Below are 26773 nucleotides of genomic sequence, written 5' to 3' on the forward strand. Positions count from 1 at the left end.
CTGATCTGCCATTCCATCATGGCTAATCCCAGATCCCACTCAACCCCATACATTTGCCTTCTTACCATGTGCTTTGATATCCTGGCTAATGAGGAAATGATCAACTTCCGCCTTAAATATTCCCACAGATCTGGCCTCCAACTCGGTCTGTGGTAGAGCATTCCACAGATTCGCTACTCTGGCTGAAAAAAATTTCTGCTTACCTCTGTTCTAAAGGATCACCCCTCAGTTTAGAGGCTGTGCCCTCTAGTTCTGGATACCCCACCATAGGAAACATCCTCCACACATCCACTTTATCTAGTCCTTTCAACATTCAGTAGGTTTCAATGAGATCTGCCCCCCCCCCCACATTCTTCTAAATTCCAGTGAGTACAGGCCCAAAGCTACCAAACACTCCTCATGTTAACCCCTTCATTCCTGGAATCATCCTTGTGAACCTCCTCTGGGCTCTCTCCGATGACAATACATACTTTCTGAGATATGGGGCCCAAAGCTGTTGACAATGTTCCAAGTGTGGCCTGACTAGTATCTTATAAAGGCTCAGCATTAAGTCTTTTATATTCTATTCCCCTAGAAATAAATGCCAACATTGCATTTGCTTTCTCTACCACAGACTCAAACTGTAAATTAACCTTATGTGTGTCTTGCATGATGACTCCCAAGTTCCTCTGCACTTCTGATGTTTGAACCTTCTCCCCATTTAGATAATAGTCCACACTATTGTTTCTTTAACCAAAATGCATTTTCATACATCTCCCAACACTGCATTCCATCTGCCACATTTTTGCCCATTCTTCCAATTTGTCTGAGTCCTGCTGCAAATGCATTGCTTCCTCAGCACTACCTACCCTTCCACCTATTTTTGTATCATCCACAAACTTTGCCACAAAGCTATCAATTCCATTATCTAAATCATTGACAAACAATGTGAAAAGTAGCGGTCCCAATACTAGTCACCAACAGCCAACCAGAAAAGGCCCCTTTTATTTCCACTCACTGGATCCTGCCTGTCAGCCATTCCTCTATCCATGCCAGTAACTTTCCTGTGTGCCATAGGATTTTATATTGTTAATCAGCCTCGTGTGGCACCTTATCAAATGCCTTCTGAAAAATTCCTGAAATATTGATTGGGACTTCTGTGTCGTAAATGGGCTGGATGGGAAAGAGTTTGTGTTCAGGAAAGTTTCCTTAATCAGTACGTAGAAGTCCCAACTGGAGGGAGTGTGAAGCTGATTTCCTATTTGGGAATGGGACAGGGTAGCTGACTGAAGTTTGAGCAGAGGAACATAGTGATCATAATGTCATTAGTTTCAGTATAATTATGGTGAAGGATAGGTCTGGTCCTTGTGTTGAGATTCTAAATTGGAGAAATATCAGAAAGGATCTGACAAGCATGGATTGATACAGGTCGTTTTCAGGCAAAGGGGTTCTTGATAAGTGGAAGGCCTTCAAGTGAAATTTTGAGAGTACAGAGTTTGTAAATCCTTAGCAGAATAAATGGCAAGGACATACAGGTTTAGGGAATCTTCGTTTTCAAGAGATATTGAGGCCGGGGTTAAGAAGAAGAAGGAGGAGGAGGAGGTACATAGCAGGTATAGGCAGGAAGGAACATTTGAGGTGATTGAGTATAATAAATACAAGAGAAAGGAAGAATTCAGGAGCACTAAAAGAAAGCATGAGATTGCTCTAGCAGACAAGGTGAAGGAGAATCCCAAGAGCTTCTACAGATGGCATGGGATAAAACTGGTTCTCTTGAAGATCAGAGTGGTCAACTACACATGCAGCCGAAAGAGATGGGGGCAATCTTAAATGTAATATTTTATATCTGTGTTAACTTGAAAGCCAGTCAACAAGTCCATTGAAGTGCAGCAAAATAATAGTGAGGTCATGGACTGTATACAGATAACAGAGGAGGAGGTGTTTGCTGCCTTGAGGCAAATTAGGGTGGAGAAATCCCCAGGGCCTCAGAACCATGTGGGAGGCTAGTGCAAAAATTGCAGGGGCCCTAGCAGAAATATTTAAAATGTCCTTAGCAATGGGTGTGCCGCCAGAGGGTTGGCGGATAGCTGATGCTTCAGTGTTCTAAAAATAAGATCAGAAATTATAGGCCAGTGAGCCTGAAATTAGTTGTGGATATGTTATTAGAAGGTATTCTAAGGGACTGGATATATATGTATCAAGACCTGGGACCAATTAGAGATGGTCAACATGACTTTGAAGGTGGTAGGTCATGTCTAACCAATCTTATATAGAGTTTTTCAAGGAAGTTATCAGGAAAGTTGATGAACATAAGGCAGTAAATGCTGTCTACATAGACTGTAGGAAGGCCTTTGACAAGTTCCCACATGAGAGGTTAGTCAAGAGGGTTCAGTCACTTGGCATTCAGGATGGTGTAGTAAATTAGATTAGTCATTGGCTTCATGAGGGAAGCTATACAGCTATGTAGATGGTTGCCTCTCTAGCTAGAGGCATGTGGCAAGTTGCGCGCCACAGGGATCAGTGCTGTTGTTTGTCATTTATATCAGTGATCTAGATGATAATGTAGTAAACTGGATTAACCAATTTGTGGATGATACCAAGATTAGGGCCTAATAGACATTGAGGATAGCTATCAAAGCTTGCAGCAGAATCTGGACCAGCTGGAAAAATGAGCTGAAAAATGGTAGATGGAGTTTAGTGCAGACAAATGTGAGGTGTTATACTTTGGGAGGACCAATCTGGGTGGGACTTGCCCGGTGAGTGGTAGGGTACTGAGGAGTGCAGTAGAACAAAGTGATCTGGGAATACAGATTCATAATTCCTTGAAAGTGATGTCACAAGTAAATAGGGGTATAAAAAAGTTTTTGGCACATTGGTCTTCATAAATCCAAGTATTGAGTATAGAAGTTGGGATGTTATGTTGAAATTACATAAGATGTTGTTGAGGCCTAATTTGGAGTATTGTTGCAATTCTGGTCACCTGCCTACAGGAAAGACCAAAAGGATTGAAAGAGTGCAGAGAGAATTTACAAGGATGTTGCCAGGACTCAAGGACCCCAGTTATAAGGTAAAGGTTGAATAGGTTAGTACTTTATACTGTAGAGTGTAGGAGAATGAATGGAAATTTGATAGAGGTATACAAAATTATGAAGGGTATAGATAGGGTAAATTCAAGCACGCTATTTCCACTGAGGTTGGGTGAGACTAGAACAAGAGGTCATGGGTTAAGTGTGAAAGTTGAAAAGTTTAAGGAGAACATGTGAAGGAACTTCATCACGCCAAGGGTGGAACAAGCTGGCGGAAGTGGTGGCTTCAGGTTCTATTTCAATATTTAAGAGAAATTAAGATATATACATGGATAGGAGGGGCATGGAAGGCTATGGTCCAGGTGCAGGTCAATGGGAGTAGGGGGATTAATAGTTCGGTATAGTCTAGGTGGGCTGACTCTAAATTATTTTAATTTTTTTTAGATGTATATTAGCAGGAGTTGCATTACTTCTGTTTGAGCTTGTGTGGGTGTAAATCAGGTAACCTTTAATTTTAAACTTGTGTGGTTTCCTAATGACTTCATCAGAGGGCAATGCCAATTATTTGTTTAGAATTTCTTTATATTTAATCTTCATTAATTTGCTTTCATATAATTTACTCCTCTAACATTCTAATCTTGATTTGGGCAAGATTGCCATCTTTAAGTAGAATGGTGCATTTCTGTTTTATTCATTGTAATAAGTCATGACCATTCTGTCTTTACAGTGAGAGGTCACTTGTCTGTTATGTCAAGACCTCCTCTTCAAGGTAAGAGATCTTTATGAATTGCACGGAGAGCTGTGTTTCTAATTGTAATTCTCCATTGTGTCATATATGTGTTGGAATTCTATGTTGCTGAAATTATTGTTAATTTTAGGTGAACCTTATGTTGAAATTGTTGAGCAACCCAAGCAACGCGGTATGCGTTTCCGATACAAATGTGAAGGACGATCAGCGGGTAGTATTCCAGGGGAGCGCAGTGTGGATAACAATAGAACATATCCTTCTATACAGGTGAAATATTGTAGAGTATTTATTTACATGCAGTTTCCTCTGAAAATGTCTCATTTACTGTAAAAATCCTTTCAAAGTCATTTTTAAACATGTGTAAACTGAGTTCTAAAACTAAGAACTCAGTTTTCCACGGGGAACACAAATTAGGTAGTTTTGCTCCATGGTGTAGAATAACTCCCAAGCAATTTTCTTTCAAGCTAAGTAGAATTTGAATTGTAAAGTAGCTGATGGTTCTCCCAATTGTTTTCACTGAATTCAGGAACTGCCTGTGTGAGCAATAGACATTAATTCATCATTACACATCATAAAAATATTCTGGACCAAGGTACAATAAGACAAGGGGGTTAGATTAATGAGTATCATCCCATTGTGCGAAGGCAAGAATTTATTTATATTTTTTAAAATGTTGAAAATACTCAGGAAATTGGTAGCATATTTAAAAAGGAATCAGTTACTGTTTCAGGTCAGATCCTTCATCAGAACTGGGGTCATGAGTTTGTTTTGCACCCTACAGAAGCTGGGAGGAGGGATAGATATCTGAGCCAATGTGATCTTTATGATAAGAGAGGTGTCTGCTTAATAATTTTACTGCAGAAACTTAGAAGGGGAAAACTAACAATAAGAGATGGAAAACTGAAATGAAGGTGTGAGTTGTTGCTGAACCCTTGGGTCAAAAGGAGGTTAATGGAAATACCTAGCAAATCAGAAGAGGGGGTGAAGGGTAAATGTCTGTGGAGAAAGGGGAAGCTAAGTTAGTATTACAAACAGGTAACCTTGCAGCAGAATAATGGGGAAAGAAAAAAACCTTTAATCATCACTTATTTATAAATAACTGTTGATCTAATAAAACTTGAAGTGAAACTACTAAACTTCCTAGATTATACATTCTTTACATAGTAATTTCCTGTTATGTGTGCAGTCCTGCTATTTGATTTTTTGTGTTATGTTGAATCTTTCTCCTGAAAGTTTACTTGGTAAAAATTTAATCCAGTGTGAATTAAAGTTGTAGAAAGCATAATGATTGCTATTATTGTATTTACCATTAACCTTAATTTTACTGAACCATAATTACTTGGAAGCTCTAATGCTTAAGTGCTATTTCACATAGGGGGTACAGACAATCCACTGTATTTTTTTAAAAAAACAGAACCTGTCTAATTTATTTCAGTTATGTCATTTGTACATTTATTCGTGCAGCTACCCATTAAAATTAGCTTTGAATTTCACCAAACTCTAAATCCAGTAGCCCCTATATTGAGTTTGGAAAAGCTTGAAAATGTGGTTGCTAGAAATCTGAAGCAAAAGGCATTAAGGTTCTTGGTGGATGACCAGTCATCAAAACTATTTCAGGCACCTCATTGACTTGACTCAAGGGCTATAAACTGCTGGTAGTAAATCAGTGTTGTTTGTTGCTCTGCACATTAGTTAATAATTTGGCTGACCCTATCCAATATGGCATTGACCTGCATGCATCAAGGCTTTTGCAAAACATCATGTTCTCATTCTATGGTGGGAGATGGGAAGGGTGAACCAGAACGAACACCGTCTACAAAATCAATAACATTTTGAAGAATTCAAAACCCCACAGTCAATAATACAACTAAATTTTTAAAAATCACAAAAATTAGGACAGACTTGATAGCAATTTTTAAACTGAATAAAATAACATGTACTTACTCATCTCTCTCATAACTATTCCCACCCCCCCCCCATTCAAATGAATGGGTTTGCTGCTTTGCTTAAATTCAGCAAGTAGATCCCCAGATTAACTCCCAGGAATTACAGAAGTCTGTAACTGCACCACAGGATGCCACATAGACTCCAGTTGGAAGCACTGGTGGACATCAGTCGGCATGTTTACATCTCCTGCATCCTCTGAAGTATCTCTTCCATTTGGAGTTAAATGCAAGGAGTTCAGTATACAGTTACAGGTTCCAGCCCATTGACCTTACCTCCCAATGCTGTCTGACCTGCTTCACTGACTGTTTTATTATGTTGATTTTCCATATGTCTGAGAAATGGCATGATAACAGTCTAAATCAATTCCCTAGCAGGGGAAGGAACTTGATCAGAATCACTGGGTTTATGAGATCAACTGTATACAACATCAGTCCTGGTATATTACTGCTGAATGAAGTAGATTGTTTCTGTCTCAAGACAATGTGAACTTTTGAGTACTTTTAGAATTAAGAAACCTGGAACAGAGAAAGTCTAAAAGAAAGTTCTAAACTTAATTCTTTTGCACACCTTTTCCAATGTTTACCTCTCATAGCTACCTAATTCTGATTTGTTTTTTTCTTATTCACAAAGGTTGTGAATTATCTTGGAAGAGTGAGAGTTCTAGTTAGTTTAGTAACAAAGATTGAACCCTTCAAGCCCCATCCTCATGACTTAGTTGGGAAAGACTGCAGAGATGGATTCTATGAAGCCGACTTTGGCCCTGATCGTAGAGTTCTGTGGTAAGTATCCAGTGTAAGCTAATATTTTTATTTCTTACAAGAGAAGTACATGAATGTTTTGATTTTTGCTTTATTATTTTTAAAATGGCAATAGTGGGAAAAATAATTTTACTCATGTGGAACAGTGACTAAATAGAAAAAAAAGAAATATGTCACAAATGTAGAGTAGGATGGGTGACGATCCAGCCCATGTGTTACTTCACAAGCTATTGTTGACTCATAACTGTTTCCTCAGTTTGGGGTCAATCAAGATGAATGATAAATGCAAGCTTTGCCTATGATATTTACACTTTGTTTACAAATGGGGGGGGAGAAACAATTGAATCCCTTGAATTGTTCTTCCTTTAAAATATAATTATGGAAGATCTCTACTTGATATTAAAGAGTAGTCTCCCTCAGAAATATCAGTATAAAGATTGTATGGTAAAACAAAGATTTGAAGTTGGTGATCAGAAATTGAAAAAAAACCTGATGCTTTATCTGGGATAATCTTGCATGTAATCCTTTGGTAAATTAGTGAGGGGTACAATTAATATTTTTGTAAAGGTGATGATGAGAGTTATTGGAATCTGAAACTTGCCCAAACCACTGAACTAACAGTCTCTTCCTAGTTGTTTGAGTTAATTTAAAAAAATTTTTGTAACTTCGATGTATTTAGTGGGTGTGAGCCCAGAGCACAAAGCTAGTGCAGACCTGACATACTCATTGGTTCATGCCTCAATGGTGGCACTCTGGCTATATCCAAATCAGAAGGTCAATGGGTTCAAACTACTCTTTGGAGATTTAGTTCATAAATATGCACATGCACCTCAATGTAAAACTGAAAGAGTTGGATTGCCATTGGGCTATCTTTGATATCATTAAACAAGATCTGCTCTCTTAAAGTGGAAGAAGGAGTTTGGGGAGTTGGGGAAGGGGGTGAAATGCATGCAACGGTTTCAAGAGCAGTGTCACCTTAGCCTTCACCTAGTCCTTCATCAGCACCTAAGACTGATCTGCTTCTCATATATTTCATTGCTTTAAGTTGAAACTTTTCTCTGAAAGTGTTGACTAATGTGTGTCTCTCATTACAACAGTACCTGATCTCAAAAGTACCTAATTAGCTGTGTGAGACCAGAATGAGCTTGTGAATAATTCAGTATGTGTCTATTTCTTTCCTCCTTTAAGTTGTCAGTCTGTTTCAGAGATGGCAATGTAAGAAATACTAGTTTTGGTGTTGCATGGTGTGTCCTTCTGAAAATGAGGTTAAGTGGGATTTTTTAAGCCCTTTTTTAATTACATGTTTTTCTAACCCTCTCCTGAGAAGTTTGGCTACTTAGTTTAAGGTTTTCGAGAGAGAGAGAGAGAGAGAGAGAGAGAGAGAACGAACATCTAGTGCAGGTTACATGGCTTCCTTCCCTACATGGGGAGTTCCCAAGTTCAACTGGGCAATGGGCTAGGCACTAAATCAAGGGCAGTGGGGTGTGGGGAGTTCCCTTTTGAGAGAAATAAACCACCATATTAGTCACCATGGCCAAGCCTGTGTATCTCCCAAAACAGCATTAGCAAAATTTACAGAAAAGGCCTAGTTGGCCTCTGTGGTGCTTATAGAAGGACCCTAAATCTACAATAGTCTTTTTTTGTCTCTTTTCCTTGCATGGAAAAAAACTGAAATGGTGTAGGCAGCCAGAAATGTATTTACTACAGTCTATTCCAAGTAAGCTGTTTCTTTTTCCTGTTTTATTGCATGTACAATTTTGACATAAGCACTGAGTATCAGTTCCATTAAGTTGAGAAGTAGAACAATGTAATTAATTAATTAGGTGTACATGCCATATTTTTATTTGTGAATCTTTTTTTTCTGTGTAACATGGGGAAGAAGTCGACTTTCCTATCAATTTAACGTTTCCAGTGCATTGTAAATGACTAGCTGGGATTTTCATTTAGCCTAAATTTGTTAAGGTTGGGTGGTGGGTGGAGATGCATCTCTACCAAAGGAGGTCTAAGGCACTCCTTGCCTCCGTAAGCCCGCAGGTCACCCTTTGGCAAGGTATAGCGCCTGTGTAGCCCCCCCAATCAGGGTCATATGAAGCCATGGGTGCTGTTGGTGGGTGGGGTTCTATGAGCAGCTGAGGCATATCATAAGTCCTGGTTATGTGACCACTGATGTCAGGCAATCTTTGAAGAATATTGATAATGGCTGGGGTTACCCGTCTTGTAAAGATACTGCCCAGATTAAGGCAATGGCAAACCACTTCAGTTAGAAAAAATTGCCAAGAGCAATCATGGTCATGGAGACCATGAGACATCATGCTACGCAGCACAAAATTATGATATTGATAAGAATAAAAATATTGTTGAATACAATTTAGATTATAAATTTTGTTGGCTTTTGGTGCTTCAAGTAAATCATTCATCTGCCTGACCTGTTGAGATATTCCAGCATTTTGTGTGTGTCGCCCGAGAAAAGGATTGCCTTTTTTATTATAAAACCTATAAATGTCCAGTTTGCAACTAATCTTAATTAGTTACAATTTCAATAATGAAAATCTCCTCTGTTTTGGCACTGTGTAACCAATCACTGATATGAGTCATAAATTTTTATATTCCAGTAAATACCTTAAAATAGATTTTTCCTGCCTTTTCTAGAATTATACTGGCTTGTTTTGATAAATTTCAGTATGTCTATAAAATTGTTTGAATTTTCCTACAACCAATTCTTAAATTATGACATGGTCACTTTGGACCAATAGAAATGCTCACCACTGTTTCAGTCATTAGGACTTTCACCAAAATGTGGTGCAACTATAATTAATTCTAATTTGGTTCCAAAAATCCACTAAGCAATCAATATTTTTTAGAAGATCTTTTTACTTTTGCTCTTTCAAATGCATAATAATTTAACTGAAGGAACAGATTTAGCTTTAGCATATGTTTTATCACTTCACATATTAGATTGCCCACTGACTCTATATTTTAAAGCAAGTTATGAGGCAACAAGTAGTGAAGCTAGGGCACCCCTTCCCACCGATCTCCCTCCGGCACTTACCCTTGTACCCTGCCCTCAAATTTACCTGGTCCATTTCCGACACCTCCCTCCCCTTTCTTGATCTTTCTGTCTCCATCTCTGGAGACAGCTTATCTACTGATGTCTACTATAAGCCTACAGTCTCTCACAGCTACCTGGCCTATTCCTCTTCCCACCCTGTCTCTTGCAAAAATGCCATCCCCTTCTTGCAATTCCTCTGTCTCCACCTCATCTGCTCTCAGGGTGAGGCTTTTCATTCCAGGACAAAGGAGATGTCTTTTTTTAAAAGAAAGGGGCTCCCCTTCCTCCGCCATCAATTCTGCTCTCAAACGTATCTCTCCCATTTCACGCACATCTGCTCTCACCCCATCCCTCCCGACACCCCACTAGGAATAGGGTTCCCCTTGTCCTCACCTACCACCCCACCAGCCTCCGGGTCCAACATATAATTCTCTGTAACTTCCGCCACCTCCAACAGGATCCCACTACAAAGCACATCTTCCCCCCCACCCCTCTCTGCTTTCCGCAGGGATCGCTCTCTATGCAACTCCTTTGTCCATTCATCACCCCATCCCTTCCCACCGATCTCCTTCCCGGCACTTATTCTCATAAGCGGAACAACTGCTACACCTGCCCTTACACTTCCTCCCTCACCACCATTCAGGGCCCCAGACAGTCCTTCCAGGTGAGGCGACACTTCACCTGTGAGTCAGCTGGTGTGGTATACTGCGTCCGGTACTCTCGGTGTGGCCTTTTATATATTGGTGAGACCCGACGCAGACTGGGAGATCGTTTCACTGAACACCTACATTCTGTCCACCAGAAAAAGCAGGATCTCCCAATGGCCACACATTTTAATTCCACATCTCAGTCCCATTCCGTTATGTCTATCCATGGCCTTCTCTACTGTCAAGATGAAGCCACACTCAGGTTGGAGGAACAACACCTTGAATTCTGTCTGGGTAGCCTCCAACCTGCTGGCATAAACATCGATTTCTCTAACTTCCGTTAATGCATCTCCTCCGCTTCGTACCTCATCCCTTATTTATTTATTATTCCCCCCTTTTTTCTCTCTCTCTTCTCTCTCTCTCAATCACTCCTTGCCTGCTCTCAATCTCCCTCTGGTGCTCCCCTCCTCCTTTCTTTCTCCCCAGGCCTCCCGTCCCATGATCCTCTCCCTTCTCCAGCTCTGTATCAACTTTCCAGCTCTTAGCTTCATCCCTCCCCCTCCTGTCTTCTCCTATCATTTCGGATCTCCCCCTCCCACTTTCAAATCTCTTACTATCTCTTCTTTCAGTTAGTCCTGACGAAGGGTCTCGGCCCGAAATGTCTTCCTATAGATGCTGCCTGGCCTACTGTATTCCATCATCATTTTGTGTGCGTTGTCCTAATCTTGGTAGTTCTTCCATACATTGCCAAAGCTATTGGGATGCATCCCTTGCAATCTAACAAACAAACCTGAGCACCAATATCTAAAAGCACGATATCTTATGACTCATTCTACTAATATAACAAAGCAACTCTGCACTCTTATGAAAATTGTTTGTAACCATATTTCACAATAGTAAAATAAAAAAAATCTGGAAAAATTAAACAAATCAACCAGCATCTGTGGAAAGAGAAAAGAATCTTCATCAGAACGTGTAATCTACTGAGTTTATCTAGCATTTTCTGTTTGTAGTTCACAGTTTTGACATCTGCAGGACTTTAATTTTTCTGTTTTCTCCTGTCTTTAATTATTTCATTTTTTAAAATTCCATGCCACTTATTTATTCTTTGCTTTAGTGTTGTATGAGTTAATCAAACTGAATTCGGTGGTGGTGGTGGGAAAGAGAGGCAGTTTCTCATTTTGAGCACCAAAAGGCAACATAATTTTAATCTAAACTGCATTCGTATATGTATTCTGTTTGCTATAACGGTACACGTTAAATAAAAAACCTGACTGGTTTTAAACATTATAATGGAGATAGAAAAATTAAATTAACAAATATGCTCTACTCCAGTTAATTTCTCATTGCCTCCAAAGGTGACCATTTTCTCTTTGAAACTAGAATTTTCATTTCTTAATGTATTTTACAAACTATGTACCACTTTTTTAATATCCTACTCTGTAATATTTTATCAAAACAATGCTGTGCGGAAGTTCCAGTCTTTTCACAAGCCATAAAATTTCCACCATCCACTCTTAATCCTTACTCTTCCATCTATCTTCACTTGGTTACAAGCATGCATTTATATATTTAATTGGTTTGCATTTTGCTATTACACAAAATGAAGGAACAGCTACAAAGTTCTAAATACGCTGTTTTAATCGAGGCTTCTCATTTCAAGCTCTTTTTTTGTTTCTAAATTTCCTTCAGTATTTCATGAGATGTGGCAATGTCTGGGTCACCACTTATTGCCCTTGAGAAGGTGTTGAGGAATCAGAAACCGCTCATTTCAAGTGGTGACCACACAGAGTGAGACAAGGAGTTCCAGCATTTAGATATAATGACAATGAAGGGATGCCTTTGTGTATCCAAAATCCATCATGTCATTTGGAAGGGAAGTTGTAGGTGGTGGGATTCCCTTTTGTGAACTACCCTGGTCCTTTTGTTGGCTGGATTTTGAGTTATTAAAGACATCATGGCATGTTGCTGTAGCAAATCTTATGGATGACGTGCACTTTTGTAACAGTTTATAGTGATGACATGGTGGACATACAAGAAAATGATAAATTTTCTGCCATATTCCTGATTTGGAGTCGAACAGCATGGGTACAGGTATTTCAGTCAACTGAATCTGCACTATTAATCACCCATTTATTCTAATCCCATTTTGTACTCTGCATATTCCCATAAACTCTCCCCCAGTTCTATCATTTACCTACAAACTTTCGATAATTACCAGTTGCTAATTAACCAGTCAATCTGCACATCTTTGGGAGTAGGAGGAAACCAGAGCTCCTGGAGTAAAGCTACGTTGTCACAGAAAGAGCATGCTCTATTTAGACGTGATTGATGACAGGTCGCTAAAGCTGAGGCGTCAGCTTTTCTAGTGCACTAATGTGCCTTGTAGATAATGGAAAGTTGTTGGTGGGTGAGGAGTTGAGTCATTTGGTGTAGAGTACTTGGCCTGAATATCTGTTCTTGTATCCACAATATTCAAGCAGCTTCTCCTGTTAAGTTTCCACAGTGACCCTGGAATACCGATGATGGAACTTTCTGAAATGGTAATGCCTAGGACAGCTAGTTAGATTCTGGGTCTTTTTGGATATAGATCTAAGCTCTTTTCTTTAATAATAAAACAACTATGCTCACTAACCTTTTAATGATGCCACCTATAAAGAACTACTGATCTATATTGCATGAACCTTCTCTTTATCAATGTTTATTGCTGTCAATTGTGAAATCCTAACATCAGGCAATAGGGCTTCGACTAAATAGGATTTTCTCAAGATTCAAGGTAGTTTGTCCTTTTTCAGTAAAGGAATGTAAAGGAGAACAAAATGATTGTTACTCTGGATCTGATGCAGTATGAAAAAACACAATAAATATAAATATAAAAGCAATCCTATAAAACACAATATACAAGTAACTGTTAAGTGTGATCATATATACATACAATTAACTTGTGTAGTATACATTGATTGTATGTACGTTAAGAGCTGCTAGGTACAGAGGTATCTGAACATAAGTTAACTGAAAGGAAATGCTAAAGTGACAAAGAGACTCTTGGGAAGAAGAAGTCTTCTAGGTAGCAGCAGAGCGTATGAAAACCCTGTAGGACAGCGACGGTTAGTGTAAGAGTCAGGCAGTAAAAGGCACAATATTAACTGGCATTTTTCAGAATGTGAAGTAAAAGTACAATGAATATTATTTTACCTACATAATTCATCTTGAAATTCATCAGTGGAATTCCATTCACTGATGCATTTAGTTCTTTTTATCCAGATCAGAGAATTTTCTAAGTAGATTGTTGGAACAATTTTTGGGTTTAGCAAATGACTCGGTTACCAGTCTTCACATCTGAATATGTATTGTGGATTTAATTGTGAGTGCATCTCTGAACAATGGGTTCCTAAAAGCCATGAATCCCAGTCCAGACGATGCTGATTAAAATTCATTCCTCTGTCTGTGGTGTGGATGTGAACCGGGAGGTGTAAAGTTTGTGTGTCGTTTCAAGAAAGCATTGTCCATACATTGTAAATATGGAGTTGTTCTTTGATGCTTGGCACATAAAAAATATTGAGCACCACATTGGGCCAACCAGACCTTTTGACTGAAAGCATCTCTGTATGATGCCTGCTGTACCATGTTTTGTTGAATAAAGAAGCTGCTTTGTATCTACCAGTACTTTTCTCCAGTGACTTCATTCACACAATCACATAGATATTCTCTCCTCATGTAAAATCTCATGCATACCTCATGCAACAAAATGTAACTGTTTCAGAAATTTTAGGGGAATAGTTTGAAATTCCTATAGTTTATGTAAGTTTATTGATACTGAGTGTTTGAGGAAAAGGCTTTAAACACCCTTCCCTTTGTTAAAGTGCAAGAAATTAATGACTATTTCCATGTTCAATGTCCCCCTGATGTGTAATAGTACCAATGACTGACAGAGGAACATCAATACAAATGCAAGGTTATTAGCATTATCTCTTCATTTCCCTTTCATTGAAATTAATTCAGTTATTTTTAGCATAATTTGATAATACATACTCATTAAATCTTTGTTATTGTGCTCATAATCTTGTAAGAATTTAATTGAAGGATATTGTAAAGCATATTTCTGAAACATAGATTTGAAAATTTTATTTATTTTTACATATCTTTCTTCATTCTCTATTCTACAAACACCTGGACTTGTTTATAATGGTACTCGTGTTTTGAGGAAACAAATGTGAATAACTGATATGAAGAGGAGGGGAAATTTAAAAATGTCTGATCGTTGTCTCTTTAACCAAAGGGTGGTGAATTTGTGGAATTTTTTGCCACATGCAGCTGTGGAGGCCAGGTCTTTGGGTGTATTTAGGGCAGAGATTGATAGGTTCTGATTGGACATGGCATCAAAGGTTGCAGGGAGAAGACTGGGAACTGGATCTGCCATCCGATTCCTAAATGGACATTGAACCTTGAAAATTAACTCACTTTTTTAATATATTATTTATGTTTTTGCATGATTTTTAATCTATTCAATGTACGTATACTCTAATTGATTTATTTTTTTCCTTCTATATGATGTATTGCATTGAGCTGCTGCTGCTAGGTTATCAAATTTCACGATACATGCTGATGATAATAAACCTGATTCTGAAAAAAGGATCAGCCATGATTGAATGGTGGAGCAAATTTGATGGGCCAGATGGCCTAGTTCTGCTCCTATGTCTTATGGTCTTATAAATTACTTCTGAACTGATGCAGAACTTCAGCTAGTTATTATTTATTTGGTGTTAAATTTGTTTGGCTAAGCTTTAAATCTCAAAAAGTGGACATGTTAGTTTTCCTTCATAGCATTATACTTTACAATTATCTATATTATTCTAACATGGAATGCATCAAAAAGCCTCATTTCAATTTAGATGAAGTACATTTTTAAATTGGGAGTTCTGTAGGAAATTTACAAAATTTATACAAAAAATTGAGTTAAAAAAGCTATAAATGTTGCAAAAGCTTTTCTGTTCAAATGAACAAATTTACCTTGTATTTTCAAAAAAAAAAATTCCTTAAGATGAATGTCTCATTGATTAGTTTCCTTTGGGGGTAACATCATAAGTTAATCACATGTTGTTTTCATTGTACTTAATTCCATTTTGTTCTGTGTTTTCTGCAATAGTAGTACATAGAAAAATATTTAAAATGTATCTTAAGTTAAGCAAATATAGCAATTTATGATATTCCTATGATATTACAAATGTGAATACAAGTCAATATGAATGTGGCTTTTTGATCATGTTTTAATAGCTACATGGACATTTCATATTTTATACAAGGCAAAACAAAAATACCTGATTTATATTGAGTTAAAACCATGTTGGACAATTGTTCTGCCACCCGCATTTGCAGTATGCCACGCTGTTTCTTCCAGTGTGGTTCTGGGTGCTGTCCTCCAGTTAGATCCTAGTTGACCCTGTGGTGTAGGACTACTCCCCCAGTGCAGCTTGCCAGCTGTGATGACAGAATGGCTGTGTACAAGGTCATTATTTGAATTAGTTCTGCACAATATGTTGGTCTGCAGGGCCTGTTCCTGTCCTGTATTGTTTTGTGGTTTGTACCATCTAAGAGAAGGCGATGATCACTCATTAATAGCTAAGAGTGAATAAAAGGAGATGAATGAAGACAATAGACTGAAAACAAATGCTGGAAATGTGAAATGTGTTTACTAATTAGTTGCTGGATATCTGAAATAAGTGAATGCTGGAAATACTCAGCTGATCAGGTAACTTCTGTGGAGCTTTCTGACAAACCGGTTCACTGGGAAACTGACTGGGTTAGAAAATCTCAATGACAAGGTGAGATTGGATGAGTTTGGGCTGTTTTCTCTGGAGTAATATATACTACAAGACAACACAGGCTGGTTATGTCAAATACTAGAGGGGATAGCTTTGAAGTAAGAGGGGGAAAGTATAAAAGATTTCTGTAGTAATTTTTTTTAATATACAGAGTGGTAGATACCTAGAAATTGTTACCAGGGAGATGGTGGAAACGTGTGTTAATTTAAGAGGCATTTTGGCAGACGCATGAAAGGGCAGGGAGTAGAGGATTACAGAACTTGTGCAGGCAGGTAGACTTAGTTAGATTGGCATGGTCAGTGTGGACATCATAGGCCAAAGACCCTGTTTCTATGCTGTACTGTTCTATGTAAACAGGAATGCCTGGCTATCTGTAGTGACAAATTCAGCACTGTCCCAAGAGCTACAGTGACCCTGGAAAAATGCTGTTATTCCTTGAGCTGATGGTGGGGCTAGTTGGAACAGTGTAGCAGGCCAAAGACAGCGTGGAGCGTGGGATGGAGAGAAAGTGGCTTACAGACTACATGAAGTTTGTGGTTAATGGGTGTTTTTCAGACCATTATTTATGGTACTGACCTCTAAGAGTCTTAATTGTAACTTGATAAGCAAAGAGGAGGATAGTATTAGACTTTGGGGTAGACACTGGTAAAATGACAAACGCATGGTGGATGAAATTAAATGGAAGGGACGTGATCTATTTTGTAGGAGAGATAAAGAGTGAAAATATAAATTATAGAGGTACAAAAAGACCTGGCTGTACATATTTGAGTCTCTAGGTGCCAAAATAAGCTGAGAAAAGTGGTCAAAATAGCATTAGGGATCCTTGACTTTATAAACAGCAGCATGGAACACAGACACAAGAATGTTCTACAAAGGTCTTATCAACTTCAATAGAAATAAATCTACATTTGGCAGAAACAACCAGTATCTGGTCCTCTGGCAAGTGACAGATATCTTTTCTGTAATATGAAAGGTACATAATTTCTGGAGACCAAATTGAAAGTACTAAAAGGAACAGTGAAAACCGAGCACACTGATAACAAGAATGTTCTCTTTATATTAGTCTGACTAATGCCAGACTAATTAGTGTTATGCTTTGCAATACAGAGCTAATAATACCCATGCAAGTTAGCTGAAAGTCATTTGATAACGTCATGTATAGTATCAAACTGCAAGTGTTCATGGTGTCATTTGCCACATACCTCATTAAAAACACATTTTATTAGCTCCTAACAAAAGTTGTGGTAATGTAGACAAATACAGTATTAGGACTATAACATTAATCCCTTAAACAACTAGTTGAGTTATTCCAATACTGCATTTTTAAATAAGCACTTCCCTGTTGTCACTGATTATGCTGTAGTGATGTCATGGTTTTTCCATGTGGGAAATGTAGTGGGGAAGTCCCAAAGATTAAACTGCCGTATTATGCAAATTTGTTAAGAAATGGACTCCTGCACATTTTTCCACAGCTAGTACTGCTATTTGATATAAAAATATGCAGTATATACAGTATATTTCAAGAAAAGGTTAAAGGAAGAATTGCTTTGTCTGTGAAATAGCTCAGTCTAATGTTAAATAAGTAATTTAACTTGGTTCTCACTGGAAAGAAATATTTGTCATTAAATTATCTCTTCCCCTCCCTAACCTTTCAGACAAATTTGATTTGTTTAGTTTATACATGTATTCATTTTAAAGAATTATTTAATTTCTTACTTGCGTTTGAGGACAATATTCTTCAATAGCTCTGACATTAAATTGCCACATGTTTTCTAGTTTTCAGAACTTGGGCATTCAGTGTGTGAAGAGGAAAGAAGTGAAAGATGCCATTCTGTTTCGAATTCAGCGACAACTTAACCCCTTTAATGGTAATGACTTCTCCTTCTCATTTTGGAGCTGTGTTTTAGTTCATATTAACTAACATAAGTGGAAAATATACAAGGAAATTCTGTATATTGGCCTCCAGGATAAATATATATCAATAGTTTGGAATCAATTGAATTCCCTCCATATCCTATTGGTAGCCAGACTAAATTGTTTGCATTTTCAGACTTTTTGAATTGTCAGTCAGTGTAAGGGATCAGCTGTTCATTATATTCCATTAAGCAGCTTGCCCAGTGCATGTTTTGATTGCTATTGTGAAATCAGGGGAAGATTAAAGAACAGGATCTCCAGGGTTGTGATTCTGCATTGCTGCCTGTGCCAGTGATAACAAGCCCAGAAATGGGGAGATCATTCAGTTTAACACATTGCTAAGGAGTTTGTGCAAGAGGGAGGGCTTGAGATTTTTGGATCATTGGGCTCTCTTCCAGGGAAGGTGAAACCTGTACAGAAGGGACAGCTTGCACCTGAACTGGTGGGGGACTAATATCTTAGTAGGAAGGTTTGCTGGTGCTACACAGAGAGGTGTAAATTAGAGTTGCAGGGGGATGGGAACCAGAGAGACAGAGCAGAGTGTGGAGTGGTTGTGGAGAAAGATGTTATTGAGCCTACATACAAAGTCAGGAATCAAAAGGTTGAGCACGATGGGACTAATGTTCTGAGTTGTGTATATTTCAATGCATAGTGTTGCAGGAAAGGCAGATGAGTTTAGTGCATGGAATTATGACATTGTAGCTATTAATGAGACTTGGTTGCAGGAGGGGCAGGACTAACAACTCAATTTTCCAAGGTTCTGTTGCTCTAAACATGATGGTAGAGTGGGAGGGATTAAAGGGGGAGTGGTGGCATTACTAGTCATGCCAGTGTTCAGACTGGAGAGCTCGTCTAACGAGGCTTTATGGGTAGAAATGAGGAATAAGAAAGTTTGACTACATTAATGGAATTAATTATAGACCATCCAACAGTCTGCAGGATTTGAGGAAGCAAATTTGTAGAGTGAGACAGACTGTTGTGAAAAACAAAAGGTTGTGTTAGTAAGTGATTTTAACTTTCCACATACTGACTAGGACCCTCATACTGTAAAAAGCTGGATGGGAAAGAGGTCCCAACTAGAGAGAGTGCAATACTGTATCTCTTATTAGGGAACAAGAGAGGGCAGGTGACAGAAGTTTGTGTAGCAAACACTTTGCATCTCCTGTTGATAATGCCATTAGTTTCAAGGTAATTATGGAAAAGGATACGTCTAGTCCTCAAGTTGAGATTCTGAATTGGAGACAGGCTAAGTTTGATGGTATCAGAAAAGATCTGGCAAGTGTGGATTGGGACAGGCTGTTTTCCGGCAAAGGTGTATTTGGTAATGGGAGGCCTTCAAAAGTGAAATTTTGAGAGAACGGAAGTAATAAGTTCCTGTCAGAATAACAAAGCAAGGATAACAGGTATAGGGAACCTTGTTGTTCTAGAGATATTGAGGCTCTGGTTAAGAAATAGAAAGAGGTACGCAGCATCTATAAGCAGGCAGGAGCAATAGGGTACTTGAGGAATTTAAGAAATGCATTTGAACACTCAGGAGGGCTAAAGGAAAACATGAGGCTGCTCTAGCAGACAAAGTGAAGGAGAACCTAAGGGCCTCTACAAATATATTAAGAGCATAAAGGATAGAAAGGGACAAAATTTATCCTCTGGAAGATCAGTGTGGCCATCTATGTATGGGACTGAAAGAGATGGGGGATTTTTTTGCACCTGTATTGGCTTGGGAGATGGATACAGTTTATAGATGTGAGGCAATGCAACAGCGAGGTCATGGACCCTTTCTTTACAGATTACAGAGGAGGAGGTGTTTGCTGTCTTGAGACAAATTAGGGTGGATAAATCCCCAGGGCCTGACAAGGTGTTCCCTCGGACCCTGTGGGAGACTAATGCAGAAATTGTGTGGACCCTAGCAGAGATATTTAAAACATCCTTAGCCACGGGAGGATTAGAGGTTAGTTAATGTTGTTCCGTTGTTTAAGAAAGGCTCTAAGAATAAGACAGAAAATTATAGGCCGGTGAGCCTGGCATCAGTCGTGGGAAAGTTATTGTAAGGTATTCTAAGGGACCAGATATATAAATATTTGGATGGACATGGACTGATAGAGATAGTCAACATGGCTTTGTGCATAGTAAGTCATATCTAACAAGTCTTATAGTTTTTCAAGGAAGTTACCAGGAAAGTTGATGAAGGCAAGGCAGTGAATGTTGTCAAAATGGACTTTAGCAAGGCATTTGACAAGGTCCTGCATGGGAAGTTGGTCAGGAAGGTTCAATTGCTTGGCATTCAAGATGAGCCATAGGACCTGTTTTTGTGCTGTAGTTTTCCATGACTCTATACAAGAGCTTTTCCTTGATATGATAATCAAAACAAAACATTCACTCCTTTCATTTGTGCCAGCAATTAGCAATAATTTGCCGTATAATTTAAATTGGCTGCAATGCCATTGTAATCAAATTGAGATTGACTTTAAACATCATGATAATGCTTTGAGTTCAGAACTTGCATAATTGTGACCCATCTTGTAGTTTCTAGATGGTTTCTTTAAAAATTTGCAACAAGGTACTTGATGGAATTAAGATTGTAACTTTCCTTAAAGAAGAAGCCAAAACAAAGAAATCAAAGTATTTTTCTAAAAACATTTAAATATTCATATTTCTACTATCCAACTTCTCCCCACTTCCCAACAACACAAACATGTTCCCCCACCATCCCAGTCTTTTTCCCTCAGTTGATATTATAGCATTCCTCCGTCTATGTATGGATGGTGGATGAAGTTTACCAGTGACTTCGGAAACATTCAGCAATCTAGTTTATGCTCAAAATACTACACTTGTTTAAACTTGGCTAATATGATCACCTTTGACTGCTGCTGCTGAGACTTTATCTAAGCCAAATGTATATAACTTGTATTCCCTGGTGGCTTAGACATGAAGTGAAACAAAGATATATTTAGTTTGTTTTATTTCACTGTTCTTAAAGATCAGAGTCTTATGATGGATGAAGGGCTTTGAATCTCCATAAGTTGGGATCATCATGATATTTTCATTTCCAATGGTTCCCATTTGAAATTAATTTTAGGGACTGTCAGTGTGAGCTAGTTTTTGCAAAATCTGGTAGTAATTTGTTCAGCCAAATTTTGGATGATTATAAATGTCAAGTTTTAAAAAAATTTTTAATGTTCCCCTTCCTTAGGTTTCTGAAATGGTAGCCGTGAAAAAACCCAGAGAATATATTATTGGTATCAAAACAGAAAATGCTGGAAAGATTCAGCTGGGAATTTCTCAGATAGACTGAAATGAGGCAATAAGATGTAGTTAACATCAGATTAAACTTAAGTTCCAATGTTCCATCCACCATCCTATTCTCCTCTGCTACTTACACTAACTTGTTTCTTTCTTTTTCAGTTCTGATGAAGAGTTCCTGAAATTTTAACCATTTCTCTTTATTTCCACAAATACTCAATTTTCGTGGCATTTTCTGTCTTATTTCAGGTTTCCAAACTCTGCAGTTTTTTTAAAACTTCCTTTTACTAAAGAAAGTATTGGTAGTGTTTCACATTTTTGAATTGCAAATGAATTTATATGATGATGCCATTTATTAACAGTTATATTTGTCTCTGCTTGTGTTACTAAAACCGAATAAATCCTAGATGATGCTAGTTAATTGTTTTTAACCTTGTTTTTAGCTACATATAAGTAAGCTTACTTTACAACTGACAGAATTCTATAAATATGTGCCCTACTTCTAGATTGTCCCATCAGTGAAAACATTTGCTTGACATCTGCACAGTCAATTCCACCCCACCCCTAGAATCTTTCATTTCAACAAAAATCACATGACTGTTCTAAACTCCAAAGGTTACTGTCTCTGCTGCTTAATTGTTCAATCTATTGAGCCTTCACTGTTGTTTCCATATCCCTCCTTAAATAAGGAGACCAAACTGCATACAAAACTCCAGGTGTGGCTTTCTAGTGCCCTGTCTTCACTTCTATTTCATCTTTTTGCAGAAAAAGCAAGCAATCTATTGCTCTCCTTATTATGCATAGTACTTACTTGCTATGTACAAGTTTCGTGTACATGGAGACCCAAATTCCCTTTAGCATTTGAAGCTATTGCTTCAGTTTAACAATATTCTGTGGGTTTTTTTATCAAAATGGATAACTTTTGCATTCCCCACTTTATCCTTTAAAAATATGTTTTATTTGTGCCCATTCATTTAGTCTCTTTTGTTTGTCATATAGCAATGACTTTGATGAGGATATAGATGGATAGTCAGATGCCAATACTGATGCTGTAGGGTACAGTGAAGAAAGTTGTTTAAAGTTATAACAAGATTTTTATTAAGTGGGAAAATGAATAGCTGATGGAACTTGAGTCAGACTGCCAAAGTGATGTCTTTTGAAGCGTTGAGTACAGAGTACAGGAATTGAGACACAATATTACAGTTGTGTAAAACATTTGTTAGAATACATTTAGAGTATTGCATGCATTTCTGGTTGCCACACAACAGGAAAGATGTGATTAAGTTAGAGTGGGTGCAGAAAAGACTCTTAAAATATGTTTCCTGAATTGGAGAGATTGAGTTATAAAGAGGGATTAGATTAGACTGTGACTATTTTCCCTGAAACAAAGAGTGCTGAGAGATGACCTCGTATGGGTTTATATTTTTTTTTAAAGTATGAGAGACATTGAAAGGGTAAATTCTTGCTCATGTTCCCAGGGTAGTGGATTCAAAGATTTATGGTGAGAGAGGAAAGATTTTAAAAAAACATCTGAGCGGCAATTCTTTTTCACATAGAAGGCGGATCAAACTGCCACTGGAAGTGTATGCACAGGTACAATTATAATGTCTAAAATAAATATTTAGACAGGAAATGTTCAGGAGGATATGGGCCAAAAATGTGTAAATGGGATTAGTTTTGATGGGCATCATGGTCTGCAGAAGCAGATTGGTGATGTATAATTTTATGAATCTACCTTTATCCTTAATGTGCCCACTCATCTAGTCTACTTTCCTGTGCTCACTTGCTTTCTCACCAAGTCTGACCCAATACACTTTGTCCCTTAATCTAAATTGATGGCTTGCATAGTAAGTAACTAAAACTTTACACTGATCCCAGTATCTCTCCACTAGATGATTTTGCAAACCTGAAATAACCTCCTTACCCTAGTTCTCTATTGTCTGTCAGTTAATAAGTCCTCATTTCTGTGGGCTGTCACAGATCAACAAATTATCTGTCTGTTTGAAAATAGAAAGTTAAAACACTTATCATTTATTGCTTGTATTTAAAAAAAACACATCTTCTTGGTAGTATTGAAATTCATCCAAAGTATAAGTTGTGAAAAATCTTTATTTTATAAACTGTTATAAATGTTGTATGATAATTCATGGAATTTGCTATTCTCTGTTGAGAGTAGCTGTAGTGACAAGACTTACAGAAGTCTTGTTGGAAGGTGAAGAAGGACTACTATGATTGAAACAATCATCAGATATGTGCATTAAGTTCAGGTTTAGTACAATGAACATTTTGGTTGTAATTGTATAGTAAGTAGATATCAGGAAGCTGGTGTCTGTGAAGCTGTGATGTCTAAAAGGGAACCGAACACAGGAAATGGCCCCAGTTCTGAAAATCGCTTTATTATCTGCAACATGCCAAATGTGAGATGGACTGCTGTGGTTTAAAAACAAACCTATATCAGATTGCCATTGGTTGTGTTTTCAGGTTCAGATCTATCAACAGTTTAGTGTCATGTTTGTTTAATTAAAATACAGTATACAAACAATTGAATCATCTTAAAAGGATATGCAATTTAAAAATAGTACAAGAGGAAGTGTAGTTTCTATCTAACTTCCTTTTAAAATGCCACAAATTGCAAAAAAAAACTAGTAGGTTCTCAAGTTTTAAGAACAGATGAACAATAAAGTTTAAATAGTTTCCATCTTGTGAACAGCTTGAGTTTATAACAATGTTTCCCAGCTCAGAAAATCTCCAAATGTTTTTGTTTTGAAGTTCAGCTAATGTTAATAACATTAGTTTATTAATGTTAAATCATTTTGTATCTTTATAGTTTTTAAATTTACAGTACCAATAATGTATATTTTAAAATAACATAGTTTAAATATAAAGACAACTACATAAAGTAGATCTTGCACAAGTCTTTTGCCCATCCTTGAAGTATTATAGAATATATTGTCTTAAAATAAGATGTGCCACAAACATTTTTTGTAAGAAATACATGTTTCTAATCTGATTATTTTTCACACTTTCAGTAGATTAAAGTCCAAAAATGACCATCTTGGTACTTGTTGCATGTTGCTGATAAATTTTCCTGACTGGTTATTTCTGTATTCTCAAAGAAAATTAATTGCTTCTGCTTGAAGATTAGTATTAGAGAGCTGAATAAATAAACCTATGGCAACAGGAGAATATTTGCCCATCATGTCCATGTCACATGAGAAAGATACCCAGCCTAACCCCAGATTCCAGCTTTTGATCTGTAGTCCTTTAGACAACAAGGTATCAAGTACTTGTTCAAATGTGATTTAATATTTATGACTCAGCCATCTTTTCAGACCGTGGCTGCTGAACCACCCACAGAGCAAAAGCTTCTTCTCTAGTTCACCCTAGTGCTTCCACCAACTATCATGAATTTGTTTTATTTTTATTAACCTCTTATTGAAAGCAAGTCCTTACTGTCATGCCACCAAATCATAGATCTCTGCTTAGCTGTTTTGTTTCAAAGTAAATAACCACTCAGAGCTAATAGTTGTTCTCAACAAAATTTCACAAATTTCACTTCTATTCTCTCAAATCCACATCTGGGAGCAATTTGCTAAATTGTAGAATGTGACTGAAGGAGAGTTTTGAATGTTTCATTTTTAGAAAATCTTAATTCTTCCATAAGCTTCTGAAGAGATTGTATTGAATATCCATTTGATGCTTTAGCTGTATGAGGTGATCAGACCTGTACCTAGACCTTTACCTGTAATATTAGAGGCACTCTTCATTGTACAGATTTTCTGCTACCTTTGTTTGAATTTCCCAAGTGTACACACAAAACTTAAATTTTATATGGATCATTTTTATGACACAGCAGTTAACTTTAACATCTTCCTTACTTCTACTTCACCATAGAACACTACAGCACAGTACAGGCCCTTCAGCCCTCCATGTTGTGCTGACCCATATAATCCTTTAAAAAAAAAGGTACTAAACCCACACAGACAGACAGACACATACTTTATTGATCCTGAGGGAAATTGGGTTTTGTTACAGTTCCACCAACCAAGAATAGTGTAGAAATATAGCAATATAAAACCATAAATAACTAAATAATAATAAGTAAGATATCCCAAGTGGAAATAAGTCCAGGACCAGCCTATTGGCTCAGGGTGTCTGACATTCCGAGGGAGGAGTTGTAAAGTTTGATGGCCACAGGCAGGAATGACTTCCTATGACACTCAGTGTTGCATCTTGGTGGAATGAGTCTCTGGCTGAATGTACTCCTGTGCCTAACCAGTACATTATGAAGTGGATGGGAGACATTGTCCAAGATGGCATGCAACTTGGACAGCATCCTCTTTTCACACTACCGCATAACCCTCCATTTTTCTTTCATCCATGTGCCTGTCCAAGAGGCTCTTAAATACCCCTAATGTTTTAGCCTCCACCACCATCTCTGGCAAGTCATTCCAGGCACTCACAACCCTCTGTATTTTTTTTAAAAAAACAACTTACCCTTGATGTCTCCCCTAAACTTCCCTCCCTTAATTTTGTACATATGCCCTCTGGTGTTTGCTATTGGTGCCCTGGGAAACAGGTACTGACTATCCACCCTATCTATGCCTCTCATAATCTTGTAGACCTCTATCAAGTCGCCTCTCATTCTCCTACGCTCCAAAGAGAAAAGTCCCAGCTCTGCTAACCTTGCTTCATATGACTTGTTCTTCAAACCAGGCAACATCCTGGTAAATCTCCTCTGCACCCTCTCCATAGCTTCCACATCCTTCCTAGAATGAGGTGACCAGAATTGAACACAATACTCTAAGTGCGGTCTCACCAGAGATTTGTAGAGTTGCAACATTAACTTTAAGTTCACGTTAACTTTCAGGGTAAAATCATTGGATTTGAGCTGCTAATGTACCAAAACGCTAGCTCATACTTATTTAGTTAAAAATACAGCACAAAAATATTGCTGATTTTTGAACCCAAGCAGATACTTATATTTGTGGCTATACACATCCATACAGAATGTTTATCATATACCGTTTATGAAATATAACATTGGAAATAAGAAAATATTTGATAATTAGCTTGATAGCATTCCTAATCAGCTTCTGTCCCAGCTCTCCACCATACATATTTACAAATGTAGGGATCCAGTGAACCAGTAGCATTTTGAGTGACAAAATGATCCACAGGAAGCAGTTACCATTTTCAGGCAGGATTTTCCTTTGGTTGTGTAATCTTATGGACTTAATTGGTTGGTTTAATATTGATCATTTTTAATGGAATATCTGGCATTATAAGAACTGGTATTGTGTGCTATTCTACTGCAGAGCAATTGGGATGTTTCATTCTATTCTCAGTGTGACAAGTATGTACAGCAAATCTAAAAGTTGTTTTGATTAGCAGTCTTCATAGTTGTCCTGAAACAGGCACTACAGCTTCCTTGAATATATTTTGGATTCCTCCAGTTCCAAAGGCTCTGTAGGAATCGCACTGTATTGGTTCTTGTCTTGTGTCATTAGATGACAAATCATGCCTGCTGTAGATTCATGGAATAGATGCAGCACAAAGGAGGCCATTTGTCCCATTATGTCTGTACAGGCTCTCTACCATAGTACCTCTATAGTTCCAACCACACATTTTCCTCACAGCCTT

At 37.8% G+C, this 26773-nt stretch overlaps 1 protein-coding gene across 1 annotated transcript in view; it reads left to right on the forward strand.

Moving 5' to 3' along the window:
* The window catches only part of rel (v-rel avian reticuloendotheliosis viral oncogene homolog), a 55424-nt gene that overhangs the window by 7636 nt on the left and 21015 nt on the right, over positions 1 to 26773 (forward strand). The window contains exons 2-5 of the mRNA XM_073051055.1: positions 3733 to 3774; positions 3884 to 4020; positions 6331 to 6479; positions 17753 to 17844. Of these exons, the coding sequence (XP_072907156.1) occupies positions 3733 to 3774; positions 3884 to 4020; positions 6331 to 6479; positions 17753 to 17844 (420 nt within the window). The remainder of the gene's footprint in view (positions 1 to 3732; positions 3775 to 3883; positions 4021 to 6330; positions 6480 to 17752; positions 17845 to 26773) is intronic.

The sequence above is a fragment of the Hemitrygon akajei genome, chromosome 7, assembly GCF_048418815.1.
Source record: "Hemitrygon akajei chromosome 7, sHemAka1.3, whole genome shotgun sequence".
NCBI lineage: Eukaryota > Metazoa > Chordata > Chondrichthyes > Myliobatiformes > Dasyatidae > Hemitrygon > Hemitrygon akajei.